Source organism: Arachis stenosperma, chromosome 2 (assembly GCF_014773155.1).
Source record: "Arachis stenosperma cultivar V10309 chromosome 2, arast.V10309.gnm1.PFL2, whole genome shotgun sequence".
NCBI classification, from domain to species: Eukaryota; Viridiplantae; Streptophyta; class Magnoliopsida; order Fabales; family Fabaceae; genus Arachis; species Arachis stenosperma.
The window spans coordinates 4,950,543-4,966,829 of record NC_080378.1 but is presented as its reverse complement, the minus strand read 5'-3'; the positions used below and the strand labels follow the sequence as shown (position 1 = coordinate 4,966,829).

General features: G+C 30.3%; 1 protein-coding gene across 2 annotated transcripts; it reads left to right on the top strand.

Annotated features, from left to right (window-relative positions):
• The first annotated feature begins 2,030 nt into the window (after positions 1-2,030).
• On the top strand, positions 2,031-5,980 carry LOC130962069 (mitochondrial adenine nucleotide transporter ADNT1-like). Of its 2 annotated transcripts, none has more exons than XM_057888157.1 (8): positions 2,031-2,325; positions 3,077-3,125; positions 3,237-3,400; positions 3,691-3,728; positions 4,220-4,332; positions 4,522-4,635; positions 5,065-5,409; positions 5,500-5,980. In XM_057888157.1, exons 1-8 carry the CDS (start codon positions 2,153-2,155, stop codon positions 5,581-5,583), a joined length of 1,080 nt encoding a protein of 359 aa, XP_057744140.1. In that variant the 5' UTR covers positions 2,031-2,152; the 3' UTR covers positions 5,584-5,980. The 2 variants fall into 2 exon arrangements, with proteins under 2 accessions (XP_057744140.1, XP_057744141.1); XM_057888158.1 differs by having other exon boundaries at positions 2,090-2,329.
• The last annotated feature ends 10,307 nt before the right edge of the window (positions 5,981-16,287 follow it).

Genomic DNA, 16,287 nt, shown 5'->3' with positions numbered 1-16,287 from the left:
GGTTTGTCGAAGTGTCTTGGCAACCGGACCTCGAGGATGGAACGGTGGAATGGGGTGGCGCCTCTGATGACGGGTTGTCGTGTTCTCTCGGGCCTTCCTGCTCCGTTTTCGCGATCCTGTCGCATGACACACGCTCGTTTGCCCCAGGCGTTCCCGCTCCTCCCGACTACTTTCCGATTCTGATCTCGGTATAGAGGTGTGCCGGGAGCGACTGCTTCGGCTGGAGGTTCTTCCCCGGCTCTCGGGGGACTGAGAGTAGTCAGGGTCGGAGGTCTGCTGACGATGCTCCTGATCTGCTAGTTGGCGCTCCAGGTTCTGTACCCTGTGGCGCAGCTCCTGCATTATTCGGGCACTGTCACTGCCCGTCCCCCCGAAGGGGCGCCTCTCCTGAGCTCTCGACTGTAACCCGGTTTGTCGGGGAGGGGATCTTAATCTCTCACGAGGCAAGGCGACAGAGGCCGCCCCCTCGGAGGCTGCTGCGCGCCCGTGGTCTCCTGGACCCGGCACGATCTCCATTTAGCTTCGGTCATTCCCCACAGATGGCGCCAATGTACGGTTAGTCGTGTACCAGATGGTTCGTGTAGTGGTTGGAGTTGGTGGTGTGTGCCTGGTTCTGTGACGATGCTGGAGGTGGTCCAACCGAGCAGTCAAGGTCTCGTTGTGGAGAGATGGGGGGTGTCACCTGCAAAGACACTCCGACGCTCTAGTCAGTCAGTGCGTAGGCGAAAAGTGGGTAGGTGGTATCTGTGACGTACCTTGGGGGAGGGGTAGGACCCTCCCCATTTATACTGTGTCAGGCGTGGCCCCCCAAAGGTAGAGCCCATTATGATGGAAGCTTCCTACCACAGCTGTCCAGGACGCGTGTCCGGGTTGACAGCTGGATGCTTTCTACCCGACCGTTCGGGTCGGGTGGTTACCGGGTCGGTTCGGCCCGTGACCCATTTTGGGCCGGGCTGTAACATATACATATAAAATAAAAGTATTTTTTAGATAAATCATAATGATATTTTAATATTTTATTGATATTAAAATATAAGTTAATTTTTTAATTATTTCAATATCTTATTTTAATTATATCAAGTATTTAAAATATTTTTTGTTTTAATAAATAATAATATATAATGTATCTAAATTTATTTTAAGAAAATACGTTAAAAATAAGATTAGACATACTGACACGTGATGATATGTAAATGTGTCTACACATATCTGATTTTTTTTTAATTTTTTATTAAGATACGATTAGACACAATAAACACACATGTTAAATAAATATTAATAAATATCATATTCAAAATGTGTTTTGACACATCGACCAATAACTTAGCAAAATATCCGAAATTCATGGATGATAACCCTCCTTCCCAAAGTGCTAAGCCGTTTGGCAACAAAGAAATTATTTTTACCAATTACAAGTAGAGATAGCAAATGGGTTACAAGTAGAGATACCAAATGGGTTGTAGTATGCTGGATTGGCCTCTTAATTCGCCAAAAATATTGGATTACACTAAAGTTTTGAGATCATAAAAAAAAAAGTTCCTTTAATCCGCATTGCTTGACCAGCGAGCTTTGGACAATAAGGAGAGCGAATCTAGCGAGAGGCCAATTATTTTCTATTTTCTTTCTTTATAGACAGCCTAATCGGTTAATCCAATGAAATAATTAAGTTTTTAAAAATATCACTATAAGATGATGAGTTAATTATTTTTTAAAATAACATAAAATCAATCTATTTAATATATAAATTTTTGAAGAATAAAAATTATAATAAATTTCGAAAACAAAATCATACTTTACCCATTAAATTATAATAGACTTATTATTCTTTAACAATAATGAATCATTAGATTATATAATTATTAGTAAAATTTTTAGTATATAGAATAAATATTTTTAGATTATATATATTTGTTAAGACTCCACTTGCTTTCAACAAAATAATTAATCAAAGAAATAATAAAAATAAAATTAAAAAAAAGAGGATGATGACGTGGCAGTGAAGAGTGTAAGAGTAGGAATTTCTTGTGAGCTCACTCTTTCTTTCTCTGACTTTATCGTTCGGCTACCAACCTTCGACGCCGCCGATCCACCACAACCATCGGAGACTCAGAGAGACACAGAGAGAGAGAGAGAGAATCGATCCCTTCTGTGTATGGCTTCGGAAGATGTGAAGAGCGGTGAATCTGCAGTCAAAAAGATCGTTACTCTGGCTGAGGAAGCTAAGCTCGCTAGTCGTGAAGGCGTCGTCACCGCCGCCGCCGCTCCTTCCTACGCCTTCACCACCATCTGCAAGTCCCTTATCGCCGGTGGAGTCGCCGGAGGAGTGTCAGTTCCGTTTCTCACCTCTTTATTTATTTTTTTATGCTAAAATTGATTGAATATAATTAATTAATGATAATAGTTTGATTGGATTTTGGAAGTATTGTTGTTTTTTTGTTTGAATTTTGATGCTTTGTTGTTGTTAGGTTTCTCGAAGGAACGATTTTGATGTTTCATTGTTTCATTTGTCTGGGAACAATGAAGCATCTGGCTTCTGTGATACCAAATTATTTATTTTTAAAATTTCATAGACCGATAATTAGGGGAAATTATTGTTTTTTTTTAAATTGTATTTAACGGGATCTTGTGAGTAATATGATGTGTTGAATTGATATGACCGATGCTGTTCATTTGGGAAGTAGTACTGACTGTGCTCTTGGTTATATATCACTGTCCCTTTTATTAGGTTTGGATTGGATCATGATTGAAGAACTACTACAAATTTTGTGAATTTGCAATAAAATATTCATTGTTTTTGGAGATTCTCATGGGAACTATATGTCTTGCTAATAATTCCTTAATTTTCAGTTGATATTCGGATCTTATTACTAAGAATTTTAGTTTAGGGAACCTTAGTTGCCTCTTCCTACATGGTGTTTTTGTTGTTGTTGCATCTTTAGATCTCATACGTGATCACTAGAAAGGGAATGAATTTGCTTAACCACTCAACCAACTTCGTGTTGGTTCCTGGATCCTATTTGATAATAGTTTTAATAACTTTTATATAAATTGAAGCTTCTTTCGATTATCAATGCAGATCACGAACAGCAGTTGCCCCACTAGAACGGTTGAAGATTTTGCTACAGGTTAGTTTAACCATTTTGCTACAGCAGTATCCGAAGTTCATTGGATACCAACTAATCTGGCCGGGGTGTATTCTAATTCGTTTGATTTTGCTGGGCCTTGCTGATATGCAGGTCCAGAATCCTCATAACATTAAATACAATGGAACAGTCCAAGGCCTGAAATATATATGGAGAACTGAAGGTTTTCGTGGACTGTTCAAAGGGAATGGTACTAATTGTGCTCGGATTGTCCCTAACTCTGCAGTGAAGTTCTTCAGTTATGAGCAAGCTTCTAAGTAAGTTTTATTTTAGAAGCAAAGGAATGGTTGGCTGATTGTTCTTTTATTCGGCATTATTTTTGTTGGCATACTATTCAAAGTGGAGCATTTTGCAAATCAACTTTAAATGATAGTAGAAAGGGCGCCTTGTGGTAATGGTTGAATTGTCTTCGTGTGACCTCAAGGGCACGGGTTCATTTAAATAGGTTCACTGCTGCCAGCAGCGGCTAACATTGTTGAATTATTTAAGTGCATTCACTTCAAATATTTTAACTCTGTTTTCTGATTGTTTCTTGCTGTTTTGACAGGGGTATACTCTATATGTATAGGCAGCAAACTGGAAATGGTACATTCATTTTTTACCATTTTTTCTTATGAATAACTTGTTAGCTTAAAATTTTTTAGTTTTATTTTTTGTAGTAGAAAGTTTGTGAAATGGTTTAGATTATGAATCTCTTTTTAAAATCTGGTCTTATTTTACGCCAGCTGAGACTAATGGCTTGTTTAATTACTCAATTCTGTACGGGAAGTGAATAATTTTAGCACAAGTGTTTTAATGGCTCTTTTGATGCAAAAGTGGTTTTTCTTTTCTGTAATACATTCTTCAGTAACCCTCTTCCTTTTCAAGATTCTCATTTATTCCATTCAGTAGCAATAGTTTCCTTTTATACTGCATTCAGCAATTGAGTGAACATCATTTTGAAAAATAATCTTGTACTTATGACAGCACTAGCGGAAATGAGCTTCATCATCTATTCATCTTTGGCAATTGTTTAAAAATTTGGTGGTTTTAAAAGCCATATAGTCACTCAGCAATTTTCATTATACTTTCTGCAGAGGATGCTCAGCTGACTCCTGTTTTACGACTTGGAGCTGGAGCATGTGCTGGAATAATTGCCATGTCTGCAACTTATCCAATGGATATGGTTCGAGGCAGGATAACTGTACAGGTAAACTTTTTCCATTCTTTTTTATTTTTTACCAAACACGTTTTACTTTTGAGCTAAATTGTTAGTCGAAAATCCATGAAGGTAATACCTCCTATAATTGCTGTATGATTAATTGGAGAGTCGAATTGTGTTAAGTTTACCCTTGCCCTTTGCGGTTTATTTGACATCATGTTGGTATTCTGCTTGCAGACTGAGAAATCCCCTTATCAGTATAGAGGAATGTTCCATGCTCTGTCTACCGTACTTAGGGAAGAAGGTCCACGTGCTTTATACAAGGGTTGGCTACCTTCAGTAATTGGAGTTGTGAGTAATTTAAGAATATGTATTCTCTTTTTATAGTTGATGAGTGTGACCATGATCATATACATGGAAGAGAACTTCATCCCATGTTCTTTTTTCAAAGATGATATCATTATGAATTAATAAACTTATGTTACATCAGATGTTTCTACCTCGACCTCTTTGTTTTTGACAATTTCATGCTTGGATCTGTTAACTTTTCTTTTAAATTTAAATTAATTTAAGATCCTTAACTAAGCTCTTAATAAATTATATTAGTGGGGTGAGCCTTTTCTCAATTTATTTTAAAAGCTCTTTATGTAAACTTCTAAAAGTATTTGCTGATATTTTTTTGGCCTTGCTTATTTGTGGATGTTAGACTACTATGCCACAATTTCTCGAACACGTTTCTCACATGTAGTTGACTTGATATTCTTGCTCTTATTTTTCCAGATTCCTTATGTGGGTCTCAACTTTGCTGTCTACGAGTCTTTAAAAGATTGGTTAATCAAATCCAAACCGTTTGGTCTAGCTCAAGATTCTGAGTTGAGTGTGACAACACGTCTGGCTTGTGGTGCTGTTGCTGGAACTTTTGGACAAACTGTTGCTTATCCTCTCGACGTCATTCGTCGAAGAATGCAGATGGTGGGCTGGAACCATGCTGCTTCTGTTGTAGCTGGGGATGGAAGAGGCAAGGTCCCGCTCGAATACACTGGAATGATAGATGCATTTAGGAAAACTGTTCGGTACGAGGGATTTGGTGCATTATACAAGGGTCTGGTGCCGAATTCTGTAAAGGTCAGTCTCATCTAATATACTCGAGATACAATCCTTTTAGTGGCCTTACTCTTGTTGCATTGTAACATTCTTCAACTTGCTGTTTTGCAGGTGGTGCCGTCCATAGCAATCGCATTTGTAACGTACGAGGTGGTGAAGGACGTTCTAGGAGTCGAGTTCCGAATATCAGACTGAAGTTTGATAACAGTATAATATCCATTTGACCGTTTGGTTTTTCGTTTTTGTAGGCAAGGGGATGCAGAGATGATAGATCATAGTTATTTTTCTTTCTTTTTAGAAACTCTTAGATTTAGTGTCCATAAATTTATTCCCTTGTTTTTTTTCCTTGTGAACATTCTGTAGCTTTCACAGCTGCTTATTCATCTTCTATGTCAATAAGTTGTGGAAAAAACAATGCAACTACATAGCTACCTTGCTCTTTGCACGGGTCAAGAAAGCGTTTTTCCTCCTAGTGGAATTTGCAGTGAAAGATTATTGAGATTTTAGATCCCTATTCAAAGCAAATTGTAGGTTTGGAACTAATGGTGTTATATCATTTTTTTATGTGCATGTTTCTAAGGAATCTGGTTAATGCAATGTTTGTTTTATCTACTACCATGCTTTTGAAAGTTTTATATATGTGAAAAAATTGAGGCTATGCACATACTATAGGTTCAGTACAATTGATTGGATAATGTTTCTACAGTGTTAGTATCCTCACAAAATATAACCTTAATCAGTGATGGTGAACCTGAAAATGACATACGTTGATCAGTTGATGTACGGAAATTTATGCATCTGTGTGTTTAATTGTGGTAACATGGGAAACATGAAGATCAGAGAATTACATGCTCAGAAATATCTACCAAGAAAAATATGTCCTCTTTGATGTGAAAAGTGGGGGTGTGGGAAAATTTGGGCCAAATTTGTTCATGCTTCTGCTTGCAACGTTGTTGCCATCAAACGTTGTTGAGGAAGCTGAGGCAGAATGCAGCAATTGTTGCAATACTTCAGAGATACACGTGTCATGTTTCAGTAAGAAAGAAGTAGGAACAATGTCCAACCCAATTTGAAAATATTGTACCCTTGTATCCCTTGATTTTCAACTCCTTCAGACAGACCATTGTGCGGTTGCAAACTGTATATCTCTTTCTGTTTGTGTTTGGAACCATGTCATCAACTGAACACCATTCGTTGCGCTCTTTGCTTCTTTCAGATCAACAATATCCTCCTAGTTCCTGGATTCCATTGTCTTTGCGCTTGGCCACGACAAAGGATCTTAAAATCCCAAAGTGTTTTAATTTGCTCACTTTTCGGGGCATTTCTTTCAATTTTTTCCTAATAATATAATTACTTAAATAGATACAATCCATTAATTCTTATCTGAATTACGTAATAAATTTCCTTTTCTTTCACTTTGTAGTTGTAGATAGACTTGTAGCTAAAAGTCACTGCTATCTGTGATACTTATCTTCCATATTTTTCAATAAATCGAATTTGAAGTTACGAATTACCATGAACTAAAAATTGAAATACAGGAATCAAATTTTCTGTTTTTACCATCTGCAGGTAGCTTCAGGATTTCAGGAGAATATGGCAGGAGAAAAGCTGTCTTCCTCTCTATCACTACAAATTCAAGACTGTCCTCTGCAAGAAGAGTTGCAGCTAAACTCACTGTAAAGTTAACTATAAACTTGATGGATCTATAGTTATTGATATTTGAAATTGCCCTATATGAATCTAATACCAACTCAAATAGACTTTATAGGGGCCTGAAGAGATAGATAACTACTATGGTCAAGATAAGGATCTGATTTCATTATGGATTCAACCATTAGAATGTGCATTAGGACAGCTTCTGTGGCAGTTGCAACTTGGTGAGCATGTAAGTACTTTTCTAAAATTTTTTCATTGTGGTATTGTTATTTTGATATCAAACTTTTCTCAAGCTGAGTTTATCCCTTTCAGTTCTGTTTTCAAAGCTAAAAAGGATGGCAACAATGTTGAAAACATCATTGTGTATTTTTTTTTGTTTCTCACGGAGTCACGTATCCTTCAACTCGGCAGGCTGATGATTAATCTATCGCGGATCGGAGCTTCATTTAAAGGTTTGTCCCTAGCCATGGGCTGCTGCATGCACAAGACATGATTCAAATCCCTGACACTTGTTTAAGCGAATTAGTGAGCTAACCACTAGATCAATCCAACTAGGTTCGTAATTGTGTATTTATCAGAGCAGGTTCTGATAATTTTCCTATGTGTGAGGCCCAGGCAAACACTTTTTTTGAGTGTCTCTATATTCCCATTATTAGTGTATCAGCCTGATCAAGTGAATGATCTGATAATCAAATCTATTCTTGTTTAAGTGGAGATTCAATATTATCAGTCAATTCATCAAGAAGCCATTATTATTAAATGCATCGAATGAGTGCACGCTTTATCACAAGTACAAGAAATCATTATGAATTTTTGCTACAAATGTTTTACTGCACAACAACATCACACATTAAAATGTTCATCATATCATAATTTTATATAAAATTAACATTTATTAGGAACAGCTTCTAAGAAAAAAGTTTTAAACTTTGCAACAAAATTTCCACAAAGAAAATAATTCCATTGGTCACACAAAAGGCTTGAATGATACTCCTCTCATGCGCTTAGTATACTTTAGCTGGTATTATAAGATGATGGTTTGCAAGCTTAATTTAGATATTCCTTTTGAAATTTTGGTAACATAAAATGCTAATCATATTATTCGATTATCACAACTAGCTTTCAACTAAAAACTATATGAGGATTAAGCTTGATGATGAATGGGTATTCATATTTCATATCGCTCTATCTCATAGCATTTCAAATTGACATATACTTCATTGTACAAGAAATTAATGGAACAAATTCCAAGCATGAGTATTGAGTGCTCATTTTATGTTTGATAGGTAGACGGTGCAAAACGTTAAATTACATCTGTTTTTTTGAAAGATTATTTACGTAATTAATATAAAAATAATTATTTTTATTGTCGTGATATTATATAATTAGATGCACAAGAATGCATCAAATTAAATTCAATAAAAAATGACATAAAAAGCAAGAAAGATCTGCTTTTCAAGAAGGCCTAAAGAAGAAATTCTGAAGTCAATTTTTTTGTTAATCTACTTGGACTGGGCTGTTTTTTTTCAAATTGACACATACATCATTGTACAAAAATATTAATGGAACATTGCTTATGGATGAATTCCTAGAGTGCTCATTTTATGTTTGATATAGATAGACTGTGTAAAACGTTGAATCACATCCTTTTTTTAGGAAGATTATTTATGCCGTTAATATAAAAGATAGTTATTTTTATCGTTGTGACACTATGTAATTAAATACACATGTAAAATTATTTTATACTGAGAATGTATTAAAATTAAATTTAATATATTAAATTTTTATGTTATTTTTTTATAATAAATATTTAAATATATTAAATAATTTTAATAATTACTAATTAATTTTATTATATTCTAACATCTCTCTCAAACTCAAGTGACAACTTGAGTTTGAAATTTATTTAAAACAACAAAATAAAGAAAAAATGCATAAACTGATAGAATGGGTGTAGACGGAACTGTCAAAAAGAAGTGTAGATGGAACTGTTAGAAAGAAGTACAGACGAAATTGTCAGAAAAAAATACAGAAGAAACTGCTGAAAGGAAACGCAGACGGAACTACTACAAAGAAACGTAGACAGAACTAACTGCCACAAAGAAAGGCAGACGGAACTGCTACAAGAGTGGTCAATTGCCAAAAAACTGCTGAAAACATGACGAACTATCGAAAACTGCTGAAAAGTAACAAAGTGTGAAGAGATGGCAAACTATCAGAAGATGACGAAAAACATATGATTTCTCCATGAGAATAGGTAAGAAGCGCAGTGATGTTTGATTCATTAGATTCAAAAAGACATAAAACGGAGAGAATATACTAATCGATGCGGTGAAAAAACATAAAAAGAGTGACAAAAGGCTAAGAAAAAATAATATAAAAAAAGTGTAAAAAATACGATAATTTTGTGAAAAGAAAAACAATCTATTCTCTTCGAGGAGAATTTAATACAATAAGAAATGACATAAAAAGCAAGAAAGATCTAAACAAAGAAAACAAAATTCCAATTGCATGTACTGATGATGTTCTAATATTACATCGAACTCGTTAAATATCTCTTTCTTGACAAACATATGCTTGTTTTCACTAATACCAACCCAAGTAAATGTTAGGTTCCAAAAAATAATAATAACATCAACATGAGCTGCTCCTCACTAATATTAGCATTAAGAGTATATATCCAGATGCTCATTTTAAATAGAAGCAGCCTCAGTGAGCATTATTATTGAAAAAGCGGTTAAATTGAAAAAGACAATTAGTTAATTAACCAAAATGTGCATACAAGGAGAAAAATCATCGTTTTTACCAACAGCCACATTTTTCCAACTAAAAATGTGGCAAAAAAGTAAGCGTAGCAATTGATACCAAAAAACGTGGCTATAGAAAATTGTCCACAGTTGAACAGGCGACCATTTGAAAAGCGTGACCAGTGGCTCAAAGAATTGCATTTATTATTGGTTGCATATTTCACTGTCAGTGATTTTTGGTATCAATATTAGTGTGAAATATACTTTTCATTTAGATTTTTTTGTCATATTTGCTACTAATTATTTTATTTTCTTTTATAAACCGTACTAGCTATTACCTTGGTTGTGCAAAAGTTTGAAACCTTGCTCAAGTTGCAATTTTAATTTGTTGCATTTCTCTCGGAAATAAAAACACGAAAAATGATCAGAAACTAAGCACAAGACATTAAGAAAAGTGCTTAAAGACAGGTACCGCGTGAAGCCAATGTCTAAACACTATTAATTTCCACAATGATTAGTTTCCATTGGTCACACTTTCGATATTTTGAATACTTTGTTTCATCCTAATTATTTTGACATATTATTAGTATAAAATAATTTTTTAAATAGCAAGTATATCAAAATTAAAATTTAGAAACATATAAAAAAAATAATTCAAATATCATCTCTCCTCAATCCTTCCTTACCGACACATTTTATCCTCACACCACCGTTATTGCTAGATTGATATCATTATATTGTACGATGATGACCCTACTTTAAATTACGCATTTTACATTTTAGGCTCACAAGTCACAAGTCACAACCACCATTATTATTGCTGCATTGATATCATAGGATGATAACCCTAGCTACTTTAAATTACCTTACTGACACATTTTAACCACGCAGTACCATGCATTATTGCTACATTCATATCATATTATGATGATCGTACATTAAATTTTAGGGAGCCACTTAAATAAAGACGCTTAAAATGTATTTTTTTAAAGATATTTTTTAATAATTAAAATTTAACACATATAATTGATTAAATCGTATTATTTTTGTTAAAATTAGGCTAGACAAATTAATTTGACCGAAAAAATGATGAATCAAATCTTGAACTAGTCTAAATTAATATTATTTTTTAATAGAAAATAACTACAATACCTTATTATAGAAAATGACTAAAATACTTCTATATATATATATATATATATATATATATATATATATATATATATATATATATAATAGAAGTATTTTAATCATTCTCTATAATAAGAATATTGTAGTTATTTTTTATAAAAAAAAGAGTATTGTAGTTATTTTTTATTAAAAAAATAATATTAATTTAGACCAATTTAAGATTTGATTCATTATTTTTTCCGTTAAATCAATTTATCTAGCCTAATTTTGACAAAAATAACATGATTTAATTGATTATATATGTTAAATTTTAATTACTGAAAAACATCTTTAAAAAAAGACGTTTTAGGCATCTTTATCTGAATAGCTCCCTAAATTTTATACTTAGTTAACCTCCACAAAAACTAATTTCCGTTGGTCACACTTTGAATACCCCACCTATTTTCATCCTTCAAAGAAGAAGATAAAAATGAAGTCAACTGCAAAGTCAGCTATGTGCCTATTATTGCTGAATACCTTTCTTTACCTTGCAGCATTATTGCAATATTGCTCTCTCTTCCTTGCAGCATTTCCTGTTGTTCTGATCATCGTACGATGGCTGAAGCACTTCTTTCTGGCTTCATCAATAAATACATACATACATACATACATATTTTTGCTCTAAAAGATACCCATAATTTTGTATGAAAAAATGCTATATGATCATAAGAATTTGTTATATTTTACCATTATTTAGCCATTAACTCAATTTTTTTAATCTAATAATTCAACAATATATTTTATCCCATACTTTTAAATATTAATAACTAACTGATGACAAAAATTAATAAATTCTGATAGTCTTCTAGCATTTTTCGTTTTGTATTCTGTATGCGCACTTTTTAACTCACATTCACAAAACCAATTTAGTCTGTTCAAAATACACATGATTAGGAGTAATAATAATATTGTGAGTTTCAATATTATTTTTCTTATTATATGTGTAAATCGAAAGTGCATTACTGGTTTATTGTTGTGTTCGTTTAGCAAAGATGACAGAAAAATGCCTCAGAGAAGCAATGGTGTTTGAAGAAGGAGAAGAGCTCAGAACTAAGACAAGAGAATGATGCTGCTAAAGTTGTTTCAGATTTGAATCTTCACCATGATTTCATGGCTGCATTTGTCAAGTTTCTTAACATTACACTTAAATGTTTCAACTATTATTATCCAATAAAAATCGTAAAAAATGTCGGGATATTTACGGGTACAAGTAATCCGATTACTTGTCCAAAATCAATATGATTATATTGGGTCTGAATCTAATGGGTAATTAGATATAATTGGGTCAGATCCAATCAAATCCAACCTTATTTAGTTCGGATATTGATTCTGAAATTGTGAAATTCGATTATCTGATTAATTTAATATTAATTGAAAAATAAATAAAATCTAATAATATATATACAAATTTATCTCTTAATTTTGGTCTTTTAAATTGTGATAGTTATTTAAATTTTAATCAATGATATATTAATTTTTTTAATATGATTATATATTTATAATATTAGATGATTTTTTTTTATTTTTTAAAATCTACTTAATATACTAAAATTGGGTTTTTCCTCAACTACTAGAGGTGACGTGTCGATTTCTCATGTCTCTGTTTTCCCTCCAAAACGAATAAAAATTTTTTATATTCTAAATTATTTTATTGTAATTATATTATAATTAATACTAAATGAATAATATATAATAATACTAATTTGGCAACATATCTTCATTATAATTATATCAAATCAATATTTAATGCACTATTAAACTACTTATCAATTATCAATTAAAAATACTGTTTAATAATTTTAATGATAATAATAATATCAATAATAGTAATAATAATAATAAAAAATCTTTGTACCCGATTCACGTATATCAAATAATTTTTTTAAATTATTTTATAAAAAATATCTTTAATATAATTATATTGTAATTAATATTTAATGAATAATATATAATTATACTAATTTAGAAACATATCTTCATTATAATTGTATCAAATCAAAATTTAATGCATTATTAAAAAATTACCTTAATAATAGGTAATTTACATATTTATTTTTATTTTACTAAAGCCTATATATAGTGTTTTCCTGTGGTACATAAATCTAAATTTGAGAGTCCATTCATAATTTTATATTTAGTATTTTTTTTACTACTTCATAGAATAAGAATGTATTCTTCGTTTTTATTGAAGTTGATCCTTTTAAGGTACAATTTATAATTTTTTATAATATTTTTTATATACTCATTCTATTATATTATTCTTTTGATAATTTTTTATTTGTTGTTACTCTAAGTTATTCTTATCGTCTAATGTTCCAGTTCGATTGTCTTTTGCCACAATCATTTACAATGCATCACATCCATAAAATACTTCATCGAGTTGTCTTCACTGATTCGGGTTCCAACTACATGGATGTAAGCGTTCAAAGAAGAGGCAATAGTCTCTACTTTACCGAAGGATGTAAGCGTTCAGTTTTGCTAAATTCATGACAAATTTAGATATGCAATTTCAATGATTGGTAATATATTTAAATTTTCTTAGTTTAAGTTGTTCATTATTAAAATAATTTTTTAACATATTTTAATTTTTTTCAGAAATTACCAGCTTTCTTTTGCATGCATGCAATGCCATTGAGGGGAATAAGAGTTAGTTTGGTTTCTTGGTGTGGCAATTCTATACCTTGCCGCATTGCATGGATAGCGGATGATGAAGCTTATCTAACAAGAGGATGGTCTGATTTTGCACGAATTCTAAATATTGAAACTTACGATGTTATTTCAGTTGGTTGTCGTTACAAGAATGATTCTATACTATACGTGACTAAGGACTAGAATAGGTTCAATATTGTTTAGGTAATGTGGTTTTACTATTTAGTATTTGATTAAATTATAATTATAGAATTTTAAATTATTGTCTCAATTTATATATTACGATTATTTTTTGTGGATGTGCTATTTTTAAATAATTTAATAAAATGAAGTAGTGTCAGATATTATTAAGTTTATTTTTATCTTTTATTTTTTATTTGTATTTTCATTATATTTGACAAAAAACGAACCTACACATATATTAAATCGTTGACCTAAAGACAATTTATTTTCCAATAAAAACAGATTTTATTTATAATTGGAATAAAACTTATTTGCCAATAATCGGTGGATAAAATTGAAATTACACCCATGTCATATAATTATAATTGATTAATTGGTATAAAATAAAATTATACCTGTGCCATGAGTAATAATCTAAATAATTAAATCTTAACAAAATATAATTTGAAATAATTTATAAACAATTATCTTAACAAAAATAATTATTTAATAATTAATTTAAAAATCAGTGCAAAAAATAATTATTAATAATAGTATTATTAACTGGGTAAATAATATAATTTCAAATTATTACTTGAAATATAAATAATATATGAAAATCTATTGAGTAAATCAATGATTTTACACCTTAATAATTTGACAATTATTACTCAATTAACCAGTTAATTGAATTAGTAATAACAATTTCCAATTTCAAATTTTGTATATTAAGTAGTTATTAAAAACTGGGTAATAACGATTTACACGAAAAAATCATTGATAAATTCAATTAACCATACAGAAGATAATATACTAACAGTTTTAGTATATTATTTATGGCAAGCGAAATTATTTCCTCAGATTTTCTATTAAAATTGAAATTAGTAATAGTTTAAAAAAAGATTTATATATTAATAAAATTACTAATAGTCACATTTTTATACACAAAATATATGTTTTCTATATATTATTTAAAAAATATAATGAAACATGAATAATGAATGAGTATGTTATTTTTTTGACTAGCTAATTAATGCAAAATTGAGTACCATTTTTTATTCGATTGAGATCATATTCTGTTTGGTAAAAGTTTTAATCACCTTAATTAAATCCTGTCTTTGTGCCTTAACTTATACAAGTACTAATATGTTATATATTATTTGGTATATCTAAGTAGTTATTTCTCATAGCTAGTGGAGATGTAAAAAATCATATTAAGGTTTATTGCCAAATAATTAGTGGATGAATAATAGTAGAATATATTATTTTGAAAAAATATTTTCATTATAATTATATCAAATCAATATTTAATTATGATAAAATATGTTAATTATAATTATATCATAGAATTATAATAATTACGATATTTATGTTATATATTTTAATCATTTATGTACGTAAATAATTAGAAATCAATCAAATCAAATTATCACGGTAAGTAATATGTTGTATATTATTACGGAAAATAATCCGTAGATAAAATTGAAATTACACCCGTGTCATATAATTATAATTGATTAATTGGTATAAAATAAAATTATACTTGTGTCATGAGTAATAATCTAAATAATTATATCCTAACAAAATATAATTTGAAATAATTTATAAACAATTATCTTAACAAAAATAATTATTTAATAATTGATTTAAAAATCAATGCAAAAAATAATTTTTAATAATAATATTATTAACTGGGTAAATAATATAATTTCAAATTATTACTTGAAATATAAATAATATATGAAAATTAATTGAGTAAATCAATGATTTTGCACCTTAATAATTTGATAATTATTACTCAATTAACCAGTTAATTGAATTAGTAATAACAATTTTCAATTTCAAATTTTGTATATTAAGTAATTATTAAAAATTGGATAATAACGATTTACACGAAAAAATCATTGATAAATTCTATTAACCATAAAGAAGATAATATACTAATAGTTTTAGTATATTATTTATGGTAAGAAAAATTATTTCCTCAAATTAAATTTTATATAATTATAGTAAGTCTCTATAATTAAAACAATATAAAACTGTTTCATATATAGCAATAATATTATACATATTTATATATCTCTTTTTTTTATCTCTTTTTTTTAAATATTGACATATAATTAATGTAGAAAATATATAATATTAAACTGTTTTGTTATGCATATATATGAATTTATATAATAACCCGTATAATTTATACGTATGACATAATACATATGTCAAAAAAACATTCCATAATTTTTGAAAACCACTGTTTTGTTATATGAAATTGAAATTGAAATTAAATAATTTCTATTTATATAATTTTTTTATTAGTATTAAGTATTTCCATTAAAAATTCATATCGTTTGTAATTAGTATATATATATATATATATATATATATATATATATATATATATATATATATATATATATATATATATATATATATATATATATAAGTCGTAATAGTCAATTGTTTCAATTATTGTGACGTTAATGCTCTTGCGAATGAACTAAGTGGGTATTTAGAA

Bases quoted from the DNA above. Each gene is read 5' to 3' on its own strand.
- LOC130962069 (XM_057888157.1), top strand. From the start codon at position 2,153: ATGGCTTCGGAAGATGTGAAGAGCGGTGAATCTGCAGTCAAAAAGATC. The intron at 3,401-3,690 runs GTAAGTTTTATT...CTGTTTTGACAG, and splicing joins AGTTATGAGCAAGCTTCTAA to GGGTATACTCTATATGTATA. The intron at 3,729-4,219 runs GTACATTCATTT...TACTTTCTGCAG, and splicing joins TAGGCAGCAAACTGGAAATG to AGGATGCTCAGCTGACTCCT.